Source organism: Symphalangus syndactylus, chromosome 12 (genome assembly GCF_028878055.3).
Source record: "Symphalangus syndactylus isolate Jambi chromosome 12, NHGRI_mSymSyn1-v2.1_pri, whole genome shotgun sequence".
NCBI lineage: Eukaryota > Metazoa > Chordata > Mammalia > Primates > Hylobatidae > Symphalangus > Symphalangus syndactylus.
Window position 1 is genome coordinate 135474444 of NC_072441.2, and position 23023 is coordinate 135497466.

At 43.2% G+C, this 23023-nt stretch overlaps 1 protein-coding gene across 14 annotated transcripts in view; it reads left to right on the forward strand.

Annotated features, from left to right (window-relative positions):
* FOXJ3 (forkhead box J3) overlaps positions 1-16944 on the forward strand; it is a 203745-nt gene extending 186801 nt beyond the window's left edge. For 6 of the 14 annotated variants that reach the window (XM_055255474.2, XM_055255473.2, XM_055255482.2 and 3 more), the window contains 6 exons: positions 1909-2325; positions 4225-4326; positions 4700-4891; positions 11513-11620; positions 12939-13049; positions 13593-16944. In XM_055255474.2, coding sequence (XP_055111449.1) covers positions 1909-2325; positions 4225-4326; positions 4700-4891; positions 11513-11620; positions 12939-13049; positions 13593-13708 — 1046 coding nt within the window. In that variant the 3' untranslated portion in view covers positions 13709-16944. The other 8 variants (XM_055255483.2, XM_055255480.2, XM_063627643.1 and 5 more) reach the window with 4 other exon arrangements.
* The last annotated feature ends 6079 nt before the right edge of the window (positions 16945-23023 follow it).

The following is a 23023-nucleotide window of genomic DNA, read 5'->3' on the forward strand; positions in this document are numbered from 1 at the left end:
ATCCTGGCTAACACGGTGAAACCCCGTCTCTACTAAAAAATACAAAAAAATTAGCTGGGCGTGTTGGCGGGCGCCTGTGGTCCCAGCTACTCTGGAGGCTGAGGCAGGAGAATGGCGTGAACCCAGGAGGTGGAGGTTGCGGTAAGCCGAGATCGCGCCACCGCACTCCAGCCTGGGGGACAGAGAAAGACTCTGTCTCAAAAAAAAAAAAAAAAAAAAAAAGGAGCATCAATAGGAATTCTGGGTTCTAGTCCAGGTTCTGCCATTAAGTCAACTGAGTTTACTTCTCATCTCTGGACCTCAGTATCCCCATTTGTACAATAAAGAGGGTTAGATTAGATCAGTGATTTTCAGATTGTTCTCTTCAGAGGCCTTGGCTTTTGTAAAGTTCTTAGGGACTGCAGGAGGAGAACTGTGCAGATGCAGAGGTAGACCTAGTAAGCTTCCTTCCCCAGCTTCAAAAAAAAAAACTATATTATACTTATCAGTTTTATATATTGGGCTTCTGGAGAGATATTTTGCTTTCTTTTATTTAAAAATAATTTGAGATTGAAAATGTTGATACAGATCAGACCTTGGTTCCCTTGTAAAATGCTAGGATTTTATTGAAAATTGATAAATTACTGCTTTCTTTGATCTTACAGTAATAACCCTATAGATTCCTTATATGTGACTATTTTCTAGGGCCAAGGCAAGAACTTTTATTAACTCTTCTGCCTGTAAAACTTGGTAGCTTTTAAGATTATCTTGCAATGTACACAAATACAGTTCTACTACTAATGACAAATAGGAGAATAATTTTATCTTTTTTAAAAAGCTTGATTCTTTTATTGATTGATATTATCTTGTGGGGTTTTTTTCATTCAATAAAATTATTTTTATGTTTGGTTCAGCATAACATTGCATTGGCTATCCTTTAGGATTTGAAAATAGTCTACTTACATAGAACCAAATGTTGCAGTAAGGTTATCTAACTACTTGTAGACCAAACATAAATTATCCTTAACATTAAGCATTTTTGGCTTAATCATCATCATGGCAGCTAACATTTACAGAGCTCATCCTGCAGCTTACACCTTCACTATATAGAAAGTAAAAAGTTCCTCTTCATAGTTTCCCTTCTTGTTAAAGAATAAATCATAAGTGTTAGAAATAATAGTTTCTTTCAAAAACTAACTTCCTTTAAGCCTCCTTGCTTTATGCTAATAACTCTTTGTTGGGCCCTATCCTATGTAGCTGTTAAACATGCTCACAGGCACGTAGTGCATTCTATGTCCTTGTACCTTAACCAAGATATTTGTGCTGGACGTGCTCACAGGCATGTTCCAGCTCGCAGCCTATGCCCCTTCCCTATTTGGCATAAACAACTTCCCCTTTTCCTTTGTCTTTCCATTGCTTTTACCTATTTGGAAAAGTTTTAAACTATTAACCAGTTGGGTTTTAGTTTAGATTGTGTGGTCTTCTATCAAAGCCTTGGTCTTTATGCCTACAGAGAGCCATCCTGAGTGTGACCCCAACACCTTTCCCACTTTTCCCCGAACGTTTCCTTATCTTTCAAGACTCAGTTCAGGCACTGTCTTTAAAAGAAAGGCTTCTCTATATTTTGAGCCTCCTCCTAGCTGAACAGACAAGAAGCAGTTTTCATAATCCTCTGTATACTTTAGCTTTAGTACTTAAATTGTTGGTCGTAATCTTGTCTTTCTCTTCCACTTGAGGGTGGGGCATTATATTTCTTCTCATAAACCACAGAGCCTAGTGTGTAGTGGATGTTGCATTAGCACTTGTTAAGTTGAACCAGTGTTGCTTCCTGGCATCATATGCTTTTGTTATGTTAATAATTTTACAAATATTTGTCATAAAATACAACTGAAATCTGACCATAAGTGATCTTGCTCTCTCTGTTTTTAGGTTTGATGAACATCCCTTCTGAATCTTCCCAGCAGTCCCACACTTCATGTTCCTATCAGCACTCTCCCAGCAGTACAGTGAGCACTCACCCACACAGCAACCAAAGCAGCCTGTCCAACAGTCATGGCAGTGGCCTCAACACCACGGGCAGTAATTCGGTTGCACAGGTCTCACTATCTCACCCCCAGATGCACACACAGCCGTCTCCACATCCTCCCCATCGACCGCATGGTTTACCGCAGCATCCGCAACGTTCCCCACACCCAGCACCACACCCACAGCAACACAGCCAGCTCCAGTCCCCTCACCCCCAGCATCCCTCTCCACATCAACACATACAGCACCATCCGAACCATCAGCATCAGACGTTAACACATCAGGCACCCCCACCCCCACAACAGGTATCCTGTAATTCTGGTAAGTTTTTGTCTCCTGGCTTGTGTTTGGCTAACTGTGAATTAGGATCTGTCCTTTGTTATTTGGAGCTCATGTAGTAACTACCAAAACCTCTTTACATCTGTTTCCTTTTGTGTTTCCTTGCTATAATCTTATAGTTGTAACTCATTTAATTCATAGACTGACCTGGCGACTTTCTTGATTAAAATTTATTGTGGCAACATAGGCAAACCCAGCAACCCTTGCAGGTTTTTATTTTAACTCATTTGTAATTTAGATACATTATCTTACATTATCCTCCCAAATCAAGTATAGATGACCACATTTTATATATAGGAAAAGTGCAACTAAAAGAATTTTAAGTAATTTGCTTAAGATCATACTGTGGTAAGTGGTAGAACTGGGGTTTATATTCTGACATGTCTGACTTCAAAGCTTATAACACCAGTTATTCTAAAAGAACTAAAATTAGCAGACATTTGCTAAGTGGGTAGGGTTTGCTCACCCACTTCCTGCAGAGTTGGCTTTATTTTTATTTGCCAGGTCACTATTTATTAAAGGAGCCTCCTCTTCCTCTTACCCACAACAACAACAAATTAGTCATGGCAAATGTCCTAGTTCCTGCTCGTAATTTCATTTCAGTTAACCTTTTTCCTACCCTGACCTTTTGACTACCTGAGTTGTGTTTACCTCAAGAGATCTGGATTCTAGTACTACTTTGGCTGTTGTATTACCTAAGTGACTTAAATCATGTAATTCCTTTGAAACTTGGCTTCCTTATCCATGAAGTTCTTGAACTAAAGGATCTGAGTCTGGTAGACTTGCATGTTCGTGGCTCATTTGGGTATTGGTTTAATCCCCTCCCACCCAACAAATTTCTTCCTAAGTTATGACTTGCTTCATGGCAGGGTCATGTTGTCTCTAGTTGATTGTTTATTTTAAAAATCCATAATTGGCAGAATTTTGTAATCAAGTAGCCGGTAGTTGATATAGCCAAGAGTTGCCTTGATGTAGCAAAAGCAAACCAACCAACCCTTTTTATTGATCTTTATCTTCATCCATCCAGGGGAGATCCTAGAAACAGAGTGGCTTGACAGCAGTCACTGAATGGAGAATATTCTTCCTCTATTCAGCACTGCTGTCTCATTGAGGGTAACTCTTGCTGCATGGCCTCTGACTAATGACTGGTTTGCTGACATACAGATTATGGAGTCTTAAACTCTTCTGATGTCATACCAGAGGATACCATTTCTGACTAAAAATGCCCTCACGTGGATTCATCAGCATTTCTTACAGAGATCTCACCCCTCTTCCTTCACTACCTTGGCAGGGGGACTGTGTTAAATTTTTTTCTCCTAAGGCTGCCTTGGAAGAAGCATTTACTCTTACTATATGATCTAATCCACTTGCGTTAAGTCATTGCATTAAATTGTACTGTGTATTGCCTCTAAATGTGAACCTGCCTCTCAGTTTTTTTAAGGTCATAAGAAGACAGGAAAATGAACTTTATATGGGGGAAAATACAGATTTGCATGACATTTCCTATCTGTTCCTTTATTGGTACTGTAATGTAAAGAGCAGTATCAAGTTTGATATTACTAGGTGATGTGGCAATTTGGAAGCTGCTAGACTGGAGGTTAGAAGACCTGGGTTCAAGTCTTAGATTCATCATGATAACCTTGCTAAGTTATGTCACTTACTCTGGTTCAGTTTCTTTTATTTGTAAAATGGAGAGAAATAATACCTTTCTGCCTGTCTCACAGAGCAGATTGCCCAACGCATGATATAATGGGTACAAATCCCCTTGTAAGACGGGGCAAGAATCAGCCAATTTCAGGAATAAGGCCAGCTCATCCTTTTCCCTTACCACACTTCACCCTTTTACCATCCAGGAATTACACTGTTGTCAATATTTTATAGGTGTTTCAAATGATTGGTATGCGACACTTGATATGCTAAAAGAAAGCTGTCGAATTGCCAGCAGTGTTAATTGGTCAGATGTAGACCTTTCACAGTTTCAAGGTGAGTGTTGGTTCTTTTTGACATATAACCAAATACACACAATCCTGTTTCTCTGCTTGATTATAATTTTCTTTGTAGTAGAAATAAACATCATCTTATATAGCATTTCTTTTGCAGTTGGTAAAATTCATAATAATTTTGGCCAGTTGATATAGCAGAGGGTCACAGACAAGTTCTGAAAGAAATTTGGCCACATTTAAAATAATTGGGCTTTGAATAACTTAAAAAGATCATTCTTCATTGCATGGATAAATCACTACCATAAAGTGGAGTGAGTGGAAATTTTGAGGGCTGAAAAAAATTAGTCTTGCTATTTTCCTTGCAATGTTTATTGCATAACTGTGCTAACATATTTTTAATGCTTTCCTCTTAGGTCTGATGGAGAGTATGAGACAGGCAGATCTCAAGAACTGGTCTTTAGACCAGGTTCAGTTTGCCGATCTCTGTTCTTCTCTTAATCAATTCTTTACTCAAACTGGCCTTATACATTCACAGAGTAATGTTCAGCAAAATGTTTGTCATGGTGCCATGCATCCAACAAAACCTTCCCAACACATTGGAACAGGTATGGGATTAGTTATCTTCTTGATTTTTCTCATTTTCTCATTCATATGAAATTTAGTAACTGTCTTAACCAACTTGGTTTGCTGCTAATGGTGACAGTGATCTATTTACAAATTTTTATTTACAAGAAATGAATGAAAGCAAATAATTTATATGTAGGGTATATCTTAGAAAAATTGAGGTAAAGAGACTGTATGTTTTTCTGTTGTGATTTATATGATTGCTTTATTATTTACAGTTAACTGTTGTAATCGTTATCCTTTTACTAAGTTATCAAACAAGAATTAAATATATTGGAGATACTTATGTTTTTATAGGAACATAATTATGAAATTATATTTAAATTTGTACAGATCTGCAATGGAAATCACCGTGTCTTGTGTATCTCCTAAGAATGTTAAAATTAAACAATTCAAAGTGTTTGAAGAGTAGACGTAATGGAAAATAGTCTCACTGATGTTTTACTTTAGACCCAAAGTCTTTCCTATGTATTTTTTAAATCTCGCTTTCTTCCTTCATTCTTTACCCTGGCAACCATGTCTTCTACTCTGATTGCACATTTTTCTGTAGGAATTTCATATCCAAGTTAATTCTTCATTTTAATTCCTTATCTTCTCTTATCGTCAGGTTCACTTCTTTTCTGTATGTTATATTGATTTGACATTTTATGCCAACAAGCTCTCTCTTCCCTATCCTGAGTGGCTTCCTTTAACCATTATTCTGTCTTGTTTCACATCTTTCGTTCACCCATGGTTTGAGTTTATTCAACTCAAGCTTATCAGTCTGTGTCTTTCTTTTAATGAAATCTTTATTTCTGTATCCTTTGATGTAGTGGAAATCAATTATCTTTTCTTCTTCCATGTTGAATAGCTTTTCCTAAGCTATTTTGAATAGCTTACCCTGCCTGAAACTTTCAGTCACTATTTGATTCTGGTGACCTATTCATTCAGTAAATTATATCCACACAAGGGCCTCATTCAGTCCCTGGCTGATTGCCTTCTGTGCCAGACACTAAAATTTAGTTTTTGATAACTTTTTAGTTTCTTTATCTCTTTCTCTCCTTTTGTTAGTTCTTTTTGGTATCTTTCTGATATATATTCATTTTTAAGCATCAAGATCTCTATAATTCAGGTATCCTCACTTATGTGCCCTTCTTCCATTTCTTTTTTTTTTTAAATCTTTTCTTGCAGATGGACAGCGTGTCTTCTTTGTCTCTCTCATGGGTTCTAAGCCCATACTTTGTCCCTTTCAGGATATATCACTTTCATTTTTCCAACTTGCTTTCAGTCCTTAGACCAGGTGTACCACCTCTCTCTGTTTTTTGTCCCTTTTTTCTCCTTTCCTCTTTTCTTCCTGTGTTCATCCAAAATTGTTGCTTCTGAGTGCTGTCATGATGTTCACTTCCTTGCTAGCTCCATCTCTAACTATTTCAGTCAGCCTCAAAAAGTACTAAGTGAAATTAAATAGCTTATGTATATATCACTAGTCTTGTGTGTTTGGGGGTAAGTACCTGTGTTGCTCATAGATTATTGCCTTAGGCAGGAGAGGTAGAAGTTGATGTGGGTCAGTGTTACAAGAAGGCAGTCTCGGCCAGGCGTGGTGGCTCATGCCTGCAATCCTAGCACTTTGGGAGGCCGAGGCGGGCTGATCACCTGAAGTCAAGGGTTCGAGACCAGCCTGGCCAACATGGCGAAACCCCGTCTCTACTAAAAATACAACAATTAGCCGGACGTGATGGCACATGCCTGTAATCCCAGCCACCTGGGAGGTTGAGGCAGGAGAATCGCTGGAACCTGGGAGGCAGAGGTTGCAGTGAGCTGAGATCACGCCAGTGCACTCCAGCCTGGGTGACAGAGGGAGACTTCGTCTCAAAAGAAGAAGAAGAAGAAGAAGGCAATCTCAAAAGCCAGTGTACATGTTAGCCAGTAGCTCTCATGTTGGTGAATTTCAGTTTTGTGCCCTAAGTCTGTAAGAAAGGTCTATGTGTACCTTTTGGTCTTGGAACTTGGTAGTTTTGTCATGGAAAAAACTGTTTATCTGCTGCTGTCCTCTGTCAGAGTACCCAGGCACTCCTTCTAGATTCTCTCTAGACTGAGATCCTGAGTTATTTCCTGAAGCCCTTTGTTCCTAGACTTCTGTAGTCATCCCTTCCTGAGCCTTGACCTTGGTTATTTGTTCTGGTGTTCTGTGATTCTGTTAATTTTTTCTGTCATCTGTTTTGTCAGGGCCCTCCTCCTTTCTAGGGTCCCGATGACACCTTCGTGATTCTCAGTGCTACCCTAGTCACAGCCTATCAAAGGTAGAAAAACTATAGTTTTTCTTCAGTGTTGATTCAATTCTTTCTACTCTCATTCCCCTTTTGTATTTTCCTTCTGACTCATGCCTGCCAAGCCGTGTTGGCCTCTGACAACACTTGTTCTCTCATCAGTTATGGTGCTCCAAGTATTCATCACTTCATGCCTGCTGATGTCTGTTCACAAATATTCAGATTTTTTTTTTTACATGTCCAGCCTCCTTCCTCTTGTTTTAAGTGTCAGTGTCTTTCTGTCATTCCTTTTTTCTCTGTCTTATATCCCTGTATATCACATCCATTCAGATCTTTCACTTCCCTCATCTCTATACCCCAATAATTCTTAGTCATAATTTCTTAGAAGTATAGTCAAGAGGAGACTTTCAGAGAGCTGTTGATTTTATCCCTTTATTTAACAGATGAGGACATTGTGATCCAGGGGGAGAAAGTGACTTACTCAATGTTGTAAAATTCATTTAGATGTAGGTCTTGAGTCCCAGAATATAGTCTCTCCATTTCCTTAAACCTTTCCTGTCATTCCTGTCTTCAAGAACCCTCTTGGTAAACACCTCCTTGAGCGTCCTATAGACTCTAGAACTAGTTAGTGGTGTAGTGTGCTAGTGTGGAAGGGGGAAGGGGAGAAGGATGTTATAGAACACAGTCTATGACATCTTTTCCTAAATCTTTTTACCTGTGGTTATAATTTGTTTATATCTTCTGGCTGTACTATTCTAATTTGATGCTTTGCTTAAAGGTCATTAAATATAGGTAGGGATGCAGTCATTGAGCACACACTAGACACCTTTTCTGTGTCTAGCTTTGTATTGGGCACTGAGAATAAAGACATGACCCCTGTAGTAGCTTTTATCTCAAAGAGTTCACAACCTAGTGGTTGAGACAGATCCATCAAGAAATACAGTATGTTCACTTTGGAAGGCCGAGGGCAGGCGGATCATGAGGTCAGGAGATCGAGATCATCTTGGCTAACATGGTGAAACCCCGTCTCTACTAAAAAAATACAAAAAAATTAGCCGGGCGTGGTGGCAGGCTCCTGTAGTCCCAGCTACTCAGGAGGCTGAGGCAGGAGAATGGCATGAACCCAGGAGGCGGAGCTTGCAGTGAGCCAAGATCGCGCCGCCACACTCCAGCCTGGGCGATAGAGCAAGACTCCGTCTCAAAAAAAAAAAAAGAAATACAGTATGTTGAGGGCTACACTTCTCCATAGGGTATAAGTACAATAAGAATTCAGAGAAAGGGGTGCATACTTCTCTTGGAAAGACGGAAAATCTTCCTAGAAGACAACATATTAAAGCTGGACTTTGTAGCTTAAGTAGGATTTTGCAAGACGGAGAGGTCAGATCATGTCATGTCTGTTTTCTGCTCAAAACCCTCCATCTTTCTCAGTAAGGACCAATGTTGTTACTATGGCCTATATGGCCTACACAATCTGATCACCGATTATTTCTCATCTTGTCTCCTGCCTTCTCCCCTCCACCCCTGTGCTCCAACACTACTGGTCTCCCTGGTGTTCTTTGAACACACTAGGTAGCACACTCTACCTAACCAGGGCCTTTGTACTTGCTGTTTCCTCTTGTCCAGAGTGGTCTTCCCTCAGATAGACACATGACTGGTTTCCTCATCTTGTTCCGTTTTTTTCCCTCAAAAAAACACCTGCTTGGGGGATGCCTTCCTTGGTCATCCTATTTAAATGGCACCACTACTCAGCACTACTTGTTCTCTCTCCCTGCTTTTTTTCCATAGCACGTTACATACTATTTAATTTACTTTGTTTGCCCCTACCCAACATGCCCAAGAATACACTCCCGAAAAGCAGAGTTGTGTTTTTTCATTGTTGTATCCACAGTGCCTTGAGCAGTGCCTGAAATATTTGGAAACTGCATTGGAAGTTAATTTCTTACATAGGAAATTCAGGAATACACTCATTCAGACTCTGTATTGAGAATATGGGAAAAAATGAGAATTAATGGGAATTTCTATATGAAAATAAAAGTGTTACGAATATGATGGAATTTCAGAAAGTTAAGACTTTTATGTAGATGCTTGTTTGTTGTCATAATCCTGTAATTCTTATTCCCCTCTGCCTTTAAGGTAAGAATTAACGAAGCCATAAAAGAGAAGTGATAAAAGATTAATTCCCAATAAAAATCAGTTTTACATTTTACATGAACTCGAAAGATGTGTAGAATGAGAGCTAAGATTTTGAAGGACAGAGACAGGGAAGTTGTGGGCATATGAGCGACCATATTACTCTGAGTAGTGTGGCCCCTCCAGCTTGGTGCAGTCTTTAGAAAGTACACTAGCCGTGCATGTGAAGACCGATCAGCATTTGGAGACAGGATTCCGCCCCACATCACTCACACCAGTATTAGAGCTGTAGTTTAGTATAACTTTTCTCCTCTTTTTTCTTTCTAAATCATCAGTATGGTCAGTCAATCAAAGAGCTCAGTTCTGACTATAAACTTCACTGATAAAAGGCATGTTATCATGGGAAGCAGGGACAGGGGGTCAGAAGTCTTGAATTCTGGTCCTGGTTCTGTCTCATTTCCTCTCTGTTCCTGTTTCCCTATCTACATGGACAGAGGTAAGGTCAGATTAGATTATCTCTGAGGCCATCTCAAGCCTGGATAGTCTGGCTTTCCACTGGAGGGTAAAGACTTGTGAGCAGCCAAATTGAGAATGCCTTACCTTAATAGAAGTGGAAGATTTTTCCCACTCTTTTTAGTTTCCTCTGGGAAAATGATTACTATTTTTTAGTTTCATTACAACATTACTAGAATTCAAGTGTAATTTACATGAAATAGTAGATAACCTTAGGAAAGTAGCCTTTCCAGAATTCCAGATGTTCCTTACAATGTGAACCACTTTTATAATCATTCCTCATGAGTTATTGGGGGAGGGGTCATGTTTGTTCTCTCTTTTGCATTGTGATGTAACGTAGTTGACATTTTGGAGGCGTTAACACTTGATGTCTCCTGTTAATGAAAATATATTAAGAACCTTCTGAAGTAAAATTTGAATGAGATCCATGGTCCCCATCCTCACACTCCAGAATAATCCTCCCCTCCCCTCCCCTCTCTTTTGATAGGGTCTCATTCTGTTATCCAGGCTGGAGTGTAGTAGCACAATCTTGGTTCACTGCAACCTCCGTCTCCCAGGTTCAAGTCTGAGTAGCTGGGACTACAGGCGCATGCCACCACGCCCAGCTAATTCTTGTATTTTCAGTAGAGACAGGGTTTTGCCATGCTGGCCAGTCTGATCTTGAACTCGTGACCTCAGGTGATCTGCCCGCCTCTGCCTCCCAAAGTGCTGGGATTACAGGCCTGAGCCACCATGCCCTGCCCAGAATAATATATTTTTAATCATCATTGCTTGGTGTAGCTCTTTTACCATGTGCAGATCTTTATTGTTACTTTGTGCTTCCCAGGTACTTGTTAATTAACAAGGGCACACATGGTTACACATAGTTAGGCCTGCTTCTAGGGTGAGAGCATCAGGGAAATAGAGAAATAGGTGGTGATGTAGAAAGAGTCCACGAGTGGCTGGGTGCGGTGGCTCATGCCTGTAATCCCAGCACTTTGGGAGGCTGAGACAGGTGGATCACTTGAGGTCAGGAGTTTGAGATCAGCCTGTCCAACATGGTGAAACCCCATCTCTACTAAAAATACAAAAATTAGCCAGGCGTGGTAGTGCACGCCTGTAATCCCAGCTACTCATGAGGCTGAGGCAGGAGAATCGCCCCAACCCAGGAGGCAGAAGTTGCAGTGAGCCGAGATTGCGCCACTGCATTCTAGCCTGGGTGACAGAGTGAGACCCTGTCTCAAAAAAGAGAGTCCATGAGTTAGGAGATCTGGATTCTAGTCCTAGCACTGTCAAACTAATGTGTCTTTGGGCAAGTCAGGTTAGCCTTTCTGAGTTTCAGTTGCCTCATCTGTAAAATGGGTGTAACAATCCCTGTCTTACCCTCCTTTGGGGCTTAGTGGGAGGGTCAGATGAAGTAATGGATACAAAAATACTTTTGAATTATAATGAGGTATGTGACAGCAACAATAATAGACATAACTTGCCTACCAGCCTACAGTTAGTGGCAGCGCCAGCATTAGTTCCAGTGTGTTCACACCCAGCCTGGCACCCTGTTCAAAAGGCCAAGACCACAGTTTTAGCATCTGAAAGGAGTAATATTTTCTTTCCCCTTTCTCCTCATTTTACCTGCTTAATTTACTTTCAGAGTAACAATTCTGTTAAGATTTTAGTGCTCCATTTGTTTTATTTGTGGTAACATGTTTTCCCTCTTCCTGCTTTTAATCTGATTAGGAAATCTGTACATAGATTCTAGGCAAAATCTCCCTCCTTCAGTGATGCCACCCCCTGGTTATCCTCATATCCCACAGGCACTCAGCACTCCAGGAACAACGATGGCAGGTAAGTGTGTGTGTGTGTGTGTGTGTGAGTTATTACCCAGAGTTTAATATTAAGCGTTAGCTTTCCCAGTGGTGAATGAGGCTGCCTCAAGGAGTGAACTCCCTGTTAAGAGGGGCTAGGGGACAATGTCTGGACAGCCACTTGGCACTCGTGCTAGCAAAGGGATTCAAGCATCAGTTGGTGTTTGGACTGTAGGACCTGAAGTCCTTATTAGCCCAAGATGCAATGGTTCTACTTATTCTAGTTATTTATTGTCTTGCCTCTCTAAGAAGTCCTGGGGTCATAGTTGAGGGTGTTTGACAGGACTTTAGCAGGTTTTAGGAACCTACTTTATTAGCTCCTGTAGATTCTGCTTCATTCATTCCTATGGAGTTTCCCCGGGTATAGTTTCCAGGGAAAGTACCTTGTAGAGAAGGTAAATTTTAGGAGTTAACTGGTTCATAAACTTTTCCCACTGGGTTCTTGAATGCAGGATATGTTTCCTTTAGCCAGGGGAATACGGCACATTGTTAGAGCTGGAAAGTATCTTAAGGATCACTTAGGATAATGGAGGCTCCAAAGGAGAAATGCCTTGCCCAGGCCACCCAGTTTAGTGAGTGGCCAGACCAAGACTCAAGCCCCAGTGTCTGGATTCAGAGTCCATTGTTTTTCTCACATACCACACAATCCTTTACTTAGGCTATTTGAGGAAAAGACATAAAGGTAATCGGGTTGGGGGTGGATTTAAAACCTTGAAGAACTGTGTGGCAGACAGCAGTGAAGAAGGAGTTGGGATCAAGTGATATGTCCTTTGCTGAAGGGGGAAGGAATGTTAACCTGTTGTGAGTGCTTACTACTAATTTGTAAGTGGCACCATAAGGTGGATAAGACTCTGGAGCCAGATTGCTTGTGTTTGAATCTTCATGCTTTGCCACTTAATGGCTGTGTGATATTAGGCAAGCTACCTAACCCTCCTGCCTCAGCTTCCCTGTTTGTAAAAGGGGCTAATAAAACTACCTGCATCCTCGAGTTGTTAGGATTAAATGAGAATCATGTAAACTAGTGCCTGACCCACATTAAGGAACTTACAAGTTTTTTTTTAAATGGAGGCATTTTACCTATATTGTGATATACTGAAAACCTTAGCATTAAATAATTGTACAAGAAAATATTTCAGGGCATATGAGAAAAATGAGTAGCAGACTACTTGAAATTTTGTAATCAGAGTACTAGAAAAATAATCCAGTAAAACTTCCACAACAGTTAAAAGGATATGTATAATTTGTAATAAAAGAAAGAATTCTACAAGTAAATATCAACCTCTACTTTTAAAAAGCAGCTGGTTTAGAAGGGGGTCTGTCAAGATACGGTGGAGACGCAGACCCAATGAATCAAAATTGGGGAGCTCAAACAGCACATGGCCAAACCGGTGCAAGAAGAGCATGGGAAGGTGGGCATTCTGTACTCAGCTGTGGTTCCTTCTGGTTTCCTGTGTTCCCTGGTTGATGTCCTCTGTGTTCACTTGACGTTACTTGGTGGCACAGAAATTAGCTTGCTGGGGAAAATTCAGTATGACGTCATTGGTGCACTGCCATCACTATCCTGTTTACCATTCTCATGGGAGCCAATTCATGTTACTGAAACAACCTATTGGAGCAAAACAGACTGTAAGAGCAGTGGCTACATTGGCACTTTTCTTGTGTCTTCCTTACTGCAGCCTGGTATAATGGAAGAAGTGTGGATCAAGTGAACTGACCTCAGATCCTATCTTTGCCCCCTACTGGTTGTGTGACTTTGGGTTAATTTACTCATCCTCTTAAACCCTATCCCCTTACCTATAAAATAAGGATCATAAGAGTCACTTTTTGAAGGCTTATGGTTGAATTAGTGAGATAATGTGTACCTGGCATATAGGAAGTACACAGTAGGGTTAGTTTATTTCTTACTTTCTTCTCTACCCAAGTCGCTGCTATTATTGCCTCTTTCCTTCCAGGCCATCACAGAGCCATGAACCAGCAGCACATGATGCCTTCCCAAGCCTTCCAGATGCGGCGTTCCCTGCCTCCAGATGACATCCAGGATGACTTTGATTGGGATTCAATTGTGTAGGGCTTGTTTCTGCAAGACACCAGACCCTAACGTTACCTTTCTGTGCAGTGAAGGGAAAGGTTTAAGAGAATCCAGTTGAGAAAACAAACTTGCTAATCACTTTACCAATGTTATCAAAATTACTTTTGAAGACAATCAGAAGGATTTTAGCTGGATAACTTACTGCTTTTATCTGACCCAAACAAGTACTACATGTTTGTCTCCCTGCCAGCTGCCCTATGTAGCTCCTAACTGTTGTGTGATTTGGACGGCTTTTTGCGTATTTGTGTCAGTTTGATGTTAACCACAAGTGCCAGACTGATTTTTCAGACAGAGCCTATTTTGCTGCAAGCAGTTTATATAAAGATACATATGTGTAAATATATGTACAAAAATTACTGAAAGGCTTCAGTTTTTTCTAATTGGATTATTATGTCTTGAAAGGAAAGTTATTGTCAGTTTTTATTCCTTGTTAGGCTATTTTCTGCAGTATGCTTTTAACTGATGTAGGAAACTGAAAGGAAATAGATTTTTTCCAAAGCTCAGTATCCCTTATTTAATCTATTTTAGAAATGTGGGTAATGAATTCTACCTAGTAAGTCAAGGAAACCAGAATTTGACACTCTCCAACAATCCAGAGGGGCACATTGCTCCTGAGCAGCATGAAGAACTGACCAAATTGGTTTTGATGTTGGGGATCATGGAGTATTTATGTCTGCTTTTCCAAATCTGCGTTACAACAGATCTAAAATGTGTTGATCGGTAAGAAATTGGGCATTGCCTGGCTCTTTAAACACATCAGTGCTTCCACATTCACCTATGTATTTATTATTCAAAAGTGTTATTTTAATATTTATTGCTACCTTCTGTGAATGCTTAGCTCCTGTTGGGTTCATTAAGGAGAAATGTGTCTGAAAGCACAGAATTATTATTATTATTTTTTTTGAGGTGGAGTCTCGCCCTGTTGCCCAGGCTGGAGTGCAGTGGTGCAATCTCAGCTCACTGCAACCTCCGCCTCCTGGGTTCAAGCAATTCTCCTGCCTCAGCCTCCCGGGTTCAAGCAATTCTCCTGCCTCAGCCTCCCGGGTTCAAGCAATTCTCCTGCCTCAGCCTCCCGAGTAGCTGGGAGTGCAGGTGCACACTGCCATGCCTGGCTAATTTTTTGTATTTTAGTAGAGATGGAGTTTCACCATGTTGCCTGGGCTGGTTGCAAACTCTTGAGCTCAGGCAGTCTGCCTGCCTCAGCCTCCCACAGTGCTGGGATTACAGACGTGAGCCACTGCGCCCGGCCCAGAATTACTTTTCTTGATAAGAATTTACAGATAAGACACTCAGACATTGTGTCATTCTCTATCATCACTCCTTTTACCATGTGAATAGATTTCTCTGTCTTGGCATTCTTGCTGATTCAGACTTATTAGTTAAATCGGATTTTTCTGGAATTTGAATCAGATTCTATTTGGGCAACAACAGCAGGGCAGTATTTCTAAAGCAAGTTTCCCCACTCATCTAGGTTGTCTTTAAAGGAGGATAGAGCCACTTACAGTTTTATTTACTTCAGTGTTTAATGTAGATATTATGTGGCCTGCTGTTTCTGTTGTCTTATATGTCTGTGTATGCATGACACTTGGTCCCTTTCTTTGAAATGCAGCCCACCTCTTATGGGTTTTTTAGTGGTGGTGGTTTGTTTTGTTTCGTATCATATCACAGTTTGCATGGACTGATTATCTTAGTTTTATGATAAAACTAGAAGAAATGAGGGTTTTTTTTTAATGAATAGATTTTGAATTGATTCTTTAGACCCAAAATAAAAGTGTCAATTCTAATGGGGAAATATATTCCATCAAGTCAAAGAGTAATAACTGCTCACTAGTTGCTTTTTAGCATCTCTGGTCTTATCAGCCATGCTAAATCACTTTAATTAGCCTTAGTGATTCTATGGTTGAGTAATCTCTACTTGAACTAAACAAACATCTTTTGTTTCTGTGTGTGTGTGCTGTGTGTGAGAGAGTGTGTGTGCACGCGCGCGCTTGTGTGTGTGTGTGTGTTTTAATGGAGTGTTGCCTTGAATGAATCACTGGGAAGCCAGCCATGGTAAGGGCTGGTGAGGTTGGGGAGAAAGGAAGAGCTTTATGTTTCTCTGTTGTTTGGACCCTACTTGGCATGAAAAAGGAAGCTCAGTTCCAGCCCCTTGGATCAACGAAAATCAGAGGATCCTGGAAAGGCAGCCAACTTGCGCCTCTTAGAAGGATCAGAGGCAAGATGAGATGGCAGCCTGCAGAGTAAATGCTTGAAAAAAGAGGGGTGATTTTCAATGGCTTGCTTAAGTCACTGTTTTCTAGACACCAAAATAGCTGTTTTGAAACTGTTTTAATTGCTTGGGTAGCAATGTGCACTTTAAACAATTTGGATATTGGAATGCAGTCTCATACTGAGTGATTTGAGTAGAACCACTGATGATGATTTTATAAATTGTGTGAAGCGAATTTCCCATTTGGCAATCATTTACTGATTTGCAGTGATTAATATTTTTATGAGAATTTAAACTTAGCAAGAATGGCCATAGAGGCAAAGCCTTCACCCAGACCCATCCCACTCTCCTGTGATCCAGGTGGTCCAGGAGCCCAGGACAGGCCTTTTCTGTGGGCCCTGGCCAGACAGGGTTACCTGGTGAGGTGCAGAGAGTCCCTCTAGTGGCCGTTTTGTATGGTTGTTGCTAATGCAGAACAAGTTCTGTCTTGGGCTTAAATTGACTGAAGACTTTAGGGGGAAAGAATAGTAAATGCATGTAAACAAATGGGGGCACTCTGTCCAGGAGAATAATCCGACTGGCATTTGTGGCAGTTTTTGAAATGTAAATGTATTCATGTGTGTTCTTGTAAATACGTGTCGCTCAGATGTCCTTTGAAGTGGGAGGGAATCAATCCGGGGATAATTTCAAATGGAATAGAGTATTTTGATATTGTTTATTCAGAGGGTGATGTGTACATATCTATATTGTATATATGTGATGAAAATGCATTGGCTTTTTGTGCAGATACAACCTGCTCTCTGTACTGCTGTTGGACAGTCAGTGTTTTAATGTTTCTACAGTTTTGCTATTGCACGATTTCATATTTTGCCTCTATGATGAACGGCAACCATTATTTGTAACTGTTTAGTGCTGTAAAGAAATATTCCAAGTGTCATTAGGATTGTTGCTGCCAGAACTGATATGCATGAATGGCACTTAAAATAAATATATTATGTTAACTCTATTTACAACACTGATTAGTCTCCGTTGTTTGCTGTAATTGAAGAAGTGAGAATGGAGCTAGTCCAGGTGCAGAAACCCCACAGCCAGGACCCCAGAGTCCTTGGGGTTACTGAGATTGTGTCCTTTGCATTACTACCTGAGAACAGTAATTGCTGCCATTTAGTGAGCATCTTATTAGCTCCATGAACTTGGGGAAGTCACTGGATTTCCCTGGGCCTCATTTTCCTTATTTGCAGCACCAGTACAATGAGGATAGTATCTGCCTCCTAGAGTTGTAGTGGGACTTACATGAATTAGTGTATTTAAACATTTAGGACAGCACACGGGACATAAAGCATACTGGTACTCAGTATGTGCCAGGTGCTGTGCTAAGTGTATATTGTGGTCCTCCTTTTACCGACATGGGAACAGCTCAGATAGAGGTATAGAAACTTGTCTAGATTCTTTAGTTGGCAGGTGATAGAGCAGAGATTTGAATCCAGGTCATTTGATTCCAGGCATCATGTTTTTTGCACAATCCTCTCATACTTCCTGAGGGAATTCCCCTCTCCCTACACCCTGCCCTCGCCCCCTGTCTTGTCCCCAGCATTGCCTTCCCAGAGCTATTTCCAAAAGGTGAAAGCGGGGCTTTGCATTTGCTGAGCACATACTCTGTGTCAAGCCCTCTCATGAGAAATCCAGAGATGAGGTAGCCGCAGTTCCTGCCTTTACGGGGTACAGGCTTGCCCAGGACAGGTAGCAAATGCCAGCCCAGGGAGGCTATTCTGAAGGTATGCTCTGGTAAGGCAGGATTCTGGTGATGAAGAGTTAGGTCATACTGAGGATTGGGGCCGTGGTTTAGGAAAGGCTCCGGGTATGGGCTACCAAGTTGAGTCTTCAAAGGGTTCCAGACAGATGGGAGGAGGTATTGCCATTTACACCATTACCTTGGGCAAGGCATGGGAGCCACCTTAGCGTGGGGGTTGTGGGTTGAGGTGGGAGAAGTGCAGGGCTGCTGGTCAAGAGCTGAGCATAGCAATTCTGTGAGAAATGCTGTCCCCACTTCACTGATGTGGAAACAGGCCCGGAGAGGCTAAGCAACAGGCAGACTAGCCATGTGGCTGGAAGTGAGATTAACCTGGAGTCCCTCCCACTCTAGAAGGGGGACCTTTTCATCAATCCCATGATCTACCCAAAGCCTCAGGCTGCTTCTAATGTAACCCACACAATGCTACCAGAAATATCTTTGGCAGTTTTACAGATAGGGAAACAAGGCCCAGAAAAGTTAACCTGCCCAAATTCTCACAGCTAATCGAGGAGCTGGAATAATTCAGTCCAGACCTAACTCCAGAGTTCATTTCCTTTTATCTCACTGCTATCTAAAAAAAGGAATTTTCCCGAAGCCAAGGATAGTTACTATCCTCCGTGTGTGTGTCCATGTGTCCCTCTGTGTTCCTTGGAGGGAAAGCTGTGCTTCACTCCCATCACAAGCATTTGTCATTCGCGGTGCTTCTGAAGGACTGTAGTAAGGGCACCACTAAATGTGGTCACCTTGTGCTGATTCAGATGCAGCTGAAGTATACTTCTGCTGAGCAAATGAAAAATAAGGCAATTAAGATGCATGTATAATTCTCAAGGTTTTAAGATACTACAGTGTGCAAAGGGCTGCTGTTTATAGATGTGACCCTTATCAGTTGGGTAAAGGAGTCCTGGAAAAACCATGTAATCATCAGTTAACATTCACTGAAGGCTTGATAGCTTCTTGGCCTTTTGGCTAAGATCAAATGCATTGAAGGTTTGACTGCATTAAATGCCCTAGAATTACAGCACTATCCTAAAAGCTTCAAGCTGGAAGGGGCCTTAGAAACCAACTAACACAACCCCCATATTTTGTTGTTGGAGAACATTGAGACCCAGAGAGGGAAGGGTCTGCTCACATTTCACATAGTCAGTTAGGGAAAATTTGGGGGAAGGGAATGAAGAATGTCATTTGCTTGGCAGCGATTTAAAATTCCTACACATACTGTCTTATTTGATTGCACAATAGTCTGATGATGTAGTACTGTTACTGCCCTCTTTTTACAGAAGAGGAAACAGCTTTGGAGAGGTGAGACACAACGGAGTTGTATCATGAATGCGTTCAATCCAAGCATGTAAATTCAGTTGTATATACTTGGCCAAAAAGAGAAGGAATGGAAATTTTAAATAATGTGATGGTGGAGTATCCACCTGTGATGGACACGTGCCCCTGAGTGTGAGATGGAAGATGCAAATCTGAGTCTATAACTGGTATTTGCTTCCATGTACCTTCTGCGTGAGCATCTCATTACTGAGTCAATTCTGGTGGATAAAGATACACGTGTTTGGTGCAGCATTGTCTTGGGTTCAAGCCAGCAGCTTCTTCCAATGCTCAAAGACAGACTTCAACCAAGAACTAGAAAAACTGGCCAGGTTGGGCTTATTGAGACATGTTTATCCACAAAAGTGCTGCCTTCCCAAAGGATTTTCAAGAGTGATTTTTGAACTTACCTCCTTGGACTCTTCCCTTAATATATATGACTAGTCAACATGTACAAAGCAGAGACTTGGTAATTGGCTGCGTCAGAACCAGAATTCAACCCTAGGTCAGGGCTTCAACCCCCAGCTCTCCTGCAGTACCCCCTAAGCAATGCTGACCTCAGAAGTACAGAATTGGACAGCTACTCTTTATTAAAAGCCCGTTACTTAATATTACTTATCCTAAGCACCTGATGTGGATTATCATATTTACTCTTTGAAATAACTGTGTGTGGTAGATACTATTGTTATCAGCTTCATCTTGCAGAGCCACAGAAATGAAGTCCCTTGCCCAAGGTCATCCAGCTTGTAGGTGTTACAGGTAATAATAGTAATAGCAACAGTAAAGCTGGGGTTTTGAACCTAGGCCATCCAGCTCCAATGTCTGCGCCATTCACCACCACACTGTGCTGTCTCAGGCCCTGTTCCCGGAGCGACCAGGCGGAGAATGAGGGCCTTAGAACAAAGCCAAAGCTACTTTGCAATGAGGCTGTAGTGAGTGCCTGTGGCCACTAGAGGGCGGGGCTGCTGGCTGTGCACCTTTCCTCTTTTGGAGGGTTTTTTTTACCCTTACTTAGGGCTGTGCTCCCTTTCTCTGCAGCCCCCAGATTTTGGTGCTCCTAAAGAAAGGTAGGGATTCCACTACCCAGCCCTTAGAATCTGTGCCCCTCCTCTCCTGTGTCAGAGCTTGCTGGAGGAAGCGAAGGAGCCTGTCTAGTTCTCAGCCACATACTGCTGGGGCCCACTCTAGAGCTGCCTCTGAAGCCTGCCGCCCCATCCCAGCTTCCTGGTGCCTGTGGCTCCCTTGCTCCAGGACTCAGGTGGGAGAAGGTGCCCACTGTCAACCCCACACTCTGAGGCTCCTCAGGCTCTGCTCCTTCCTCTTCTGGGGCCAGCTAATGCTGGGGGCTGGCATGGTTTCTGCACACATAGAGAGGGCTGTGGTCCAGCCAGCCATGCGCCTTGCCACTGGGCAGCTACACTTGCCCCCCCACCAGCCCTTCCTCTGAGCCGGAGCAGGCCTTGTCTCCACTTGTACACCAACTCCTTCGGCTGTCACAAACAACGATGGTTATTGCCACATTTGCCAGGTCCCTGCCTGGCACTGGACAGCCATTACCTGAGTGAGCATGCCCAGATGCCTTGTGAGGTTGGTGTCATTATCTTTTATGGCTGGACATTGCCAACTCAGAGAGGTGAAGTGATTTGCCCAAGGTCAAGGCCAGCGAGCGAGGCTGGCAAGAGGACAGGAAGCCACATCTGCCCCAGGCGTGCCTGCTCTTCTCGAGGGCGCGCTGTCTCTTCCATAGTACTCCCCAGCTGCCCTGACCACCCTCTGGTCGCCCTACCCCAGAGGCAGGCCTGAGCTGGCCTCATGGTGGACAGATGGCACCACTCTCACCCCACATTCCCCAAAGGTCAGAAAGGCAACTTCCTGTCCCAGACAATGGCAATATAGACGTCCAAGGACACTTCCCAACCTTCCCATGCCTGAGTGACGTTCATAGGCAGAGGCCTTCCTGGAACAGCCCGCTGTTTCCGTGTGACTGTGTGTGTGTGTGACCATATGTGAGCAAGGCCTTGTGCGTGTGTGCTCGTATGCTTGTGTGAGCATGTGAGTCTGTGGCTGAGCATGTGATATGTTGTAGCCTATGTGATAGTGACTGGGACTTTGTGTATCTGTGTGTGCCCATAAAGGAGACAGGAGACAGGAAGATTTCTCCTCACTCAAATTTGATGACTTGATAGCCACTCCCTCCTCCCATTAGGATAGGGGAACTTGCAGGAGGAGGGAGACGCTTGCCTGCGTTGGAGCTGGGTTCACAGGTACTGTCAGGGTTAGACCTGTGGGTCTGATACAAATTTTCTTACCATACCCCTGGCTTGTCCTTGTGGCTTTGAGGACTCCTCCCTCCTTTATCCCTTTGAGCTAGATCCCAGATCTATACTGGCTCCTGCACCCAGGCATCCCCTCCCCTGCCGCCCTAAGTCTTTTACACCAGAAGTTGCTCCAAGAAGAGCAGCTCAGCCTGCATGTTCCCTGCAGGCCCCATAAGCTAGCAAAATACTTGAGGCAATGGAAAGAATTCAGAGTTTGGAGTCAGAAGAACCTAGAATTCTGTTTGGGTAAGACATTGCCCTCTCTGAGCCTCAGTTTGCTCATCTGTAAAATGGGGATGCAGTACTTCACCTCAACGTGTTATTGAGACCATCAGTGAGGAGTCAGATGGCAAAAGCTGCCCTGGCACATATTAGGTTCCCACGGGCGGCCTTCCCTTCTCTGTCTCCCTCCCTCTCCATCTGTTGCCAAGTTGCCAAGACCAGTTGCTTTTCCTGCCATTCTATGCTTCCAATCCACCCCCTGCCCTTCTGGGGCACTGCCAGGGTGGAACACAGACCTTCTCTCCTGGACCCGTGCAGCAGCCATCGCTAGACAGTCCACTTTCAACGCCAAGTGCCAGGGCGCTCCTTCTGAATCATGACTCTTACCAAGGCCTCCCCTACTCTGAAACCCCCTATAGCTCCCCGCTGTCACCAGGTGAAGGGCAAAGCTCCTCAGCCCGGTGTGTGAAGCCGCCTTCTCTGGGCTGCTGGCCCATGAGTCCTCGAGACAACCTCTGCTTCCACCTCAGCCACCCCCGCTTTGCCCTTTACGCTTCCTGCTGCCAGGCCCTTGGCTCGCAGTTCTCCCCTCGATGGGTCCAAATCTTCCCATTGATCAAGACCTGTTGCAAATGCTACCTTGTCGGGTAAGCATTCCCTGACCTGGTGCCAGGAGGACCGGTAGCCTCGGCTTGTTCCTCCCTCGTCCCAGGGAGTCTGTGCCCATGCCCTACCCTGCCTGTAGCCTGTGGGCTCTGCGAGCGTCTTCTATGGGGGCAGGTGGAGGGAGCTCCAGCTGTGCTCTCCTTCCCTGTCAGCCTTTGGGTGTGGGAGGTTGTCTTGGTGGCCAATGCCCAAAGCAGGCTGGGGGACGCGGGAGAAGGCTGCAGCTGCTGTCCCACTGAGGGGGAGCAGATGGTGAACGGAGCTTCTTCACCGCCCCTTCCTGGTCAGGCCACAGGGCCCTGAGATGACACCGCTGAGCAAACAGCCAGGCACGCCCCCTGCCCACTCTCCAGCTGCCCCTTGGAGCATCAAGGGAAAGAGCCGGGCCACCCAGGGCCTGGGGGTGGGGGAGAGATCCCTCCACCCTAGCCTGGACTTGGGCTTCAGCCAAAAGGCTTCCAATTCCAACTCAGCCATCCACTTTCTGTGTGACATTGAGCACTCTTTCTGAGAGCCTCAGTTTCATCCTCTAAGATGGACATCATTGACCTACCTCACAGGGTCTGACTCAGTGGCCACTCCTTTCTTTTTCCTTTTCCCTAGAAGGGGGCAAAAATGGGTGTTTGGGACAAGGAAGACAGTGCAGAGGAATGGGATGGACTCAGTAGAACTTTAGGCTTTTCTTTGGCAGTTGAGAGAACTGGATTCTGTTCTGGGATTTCTAGCTATGTGACCACAGCTGCCACCCACTCCACCTGGCAATGAGTCTGAAGTAT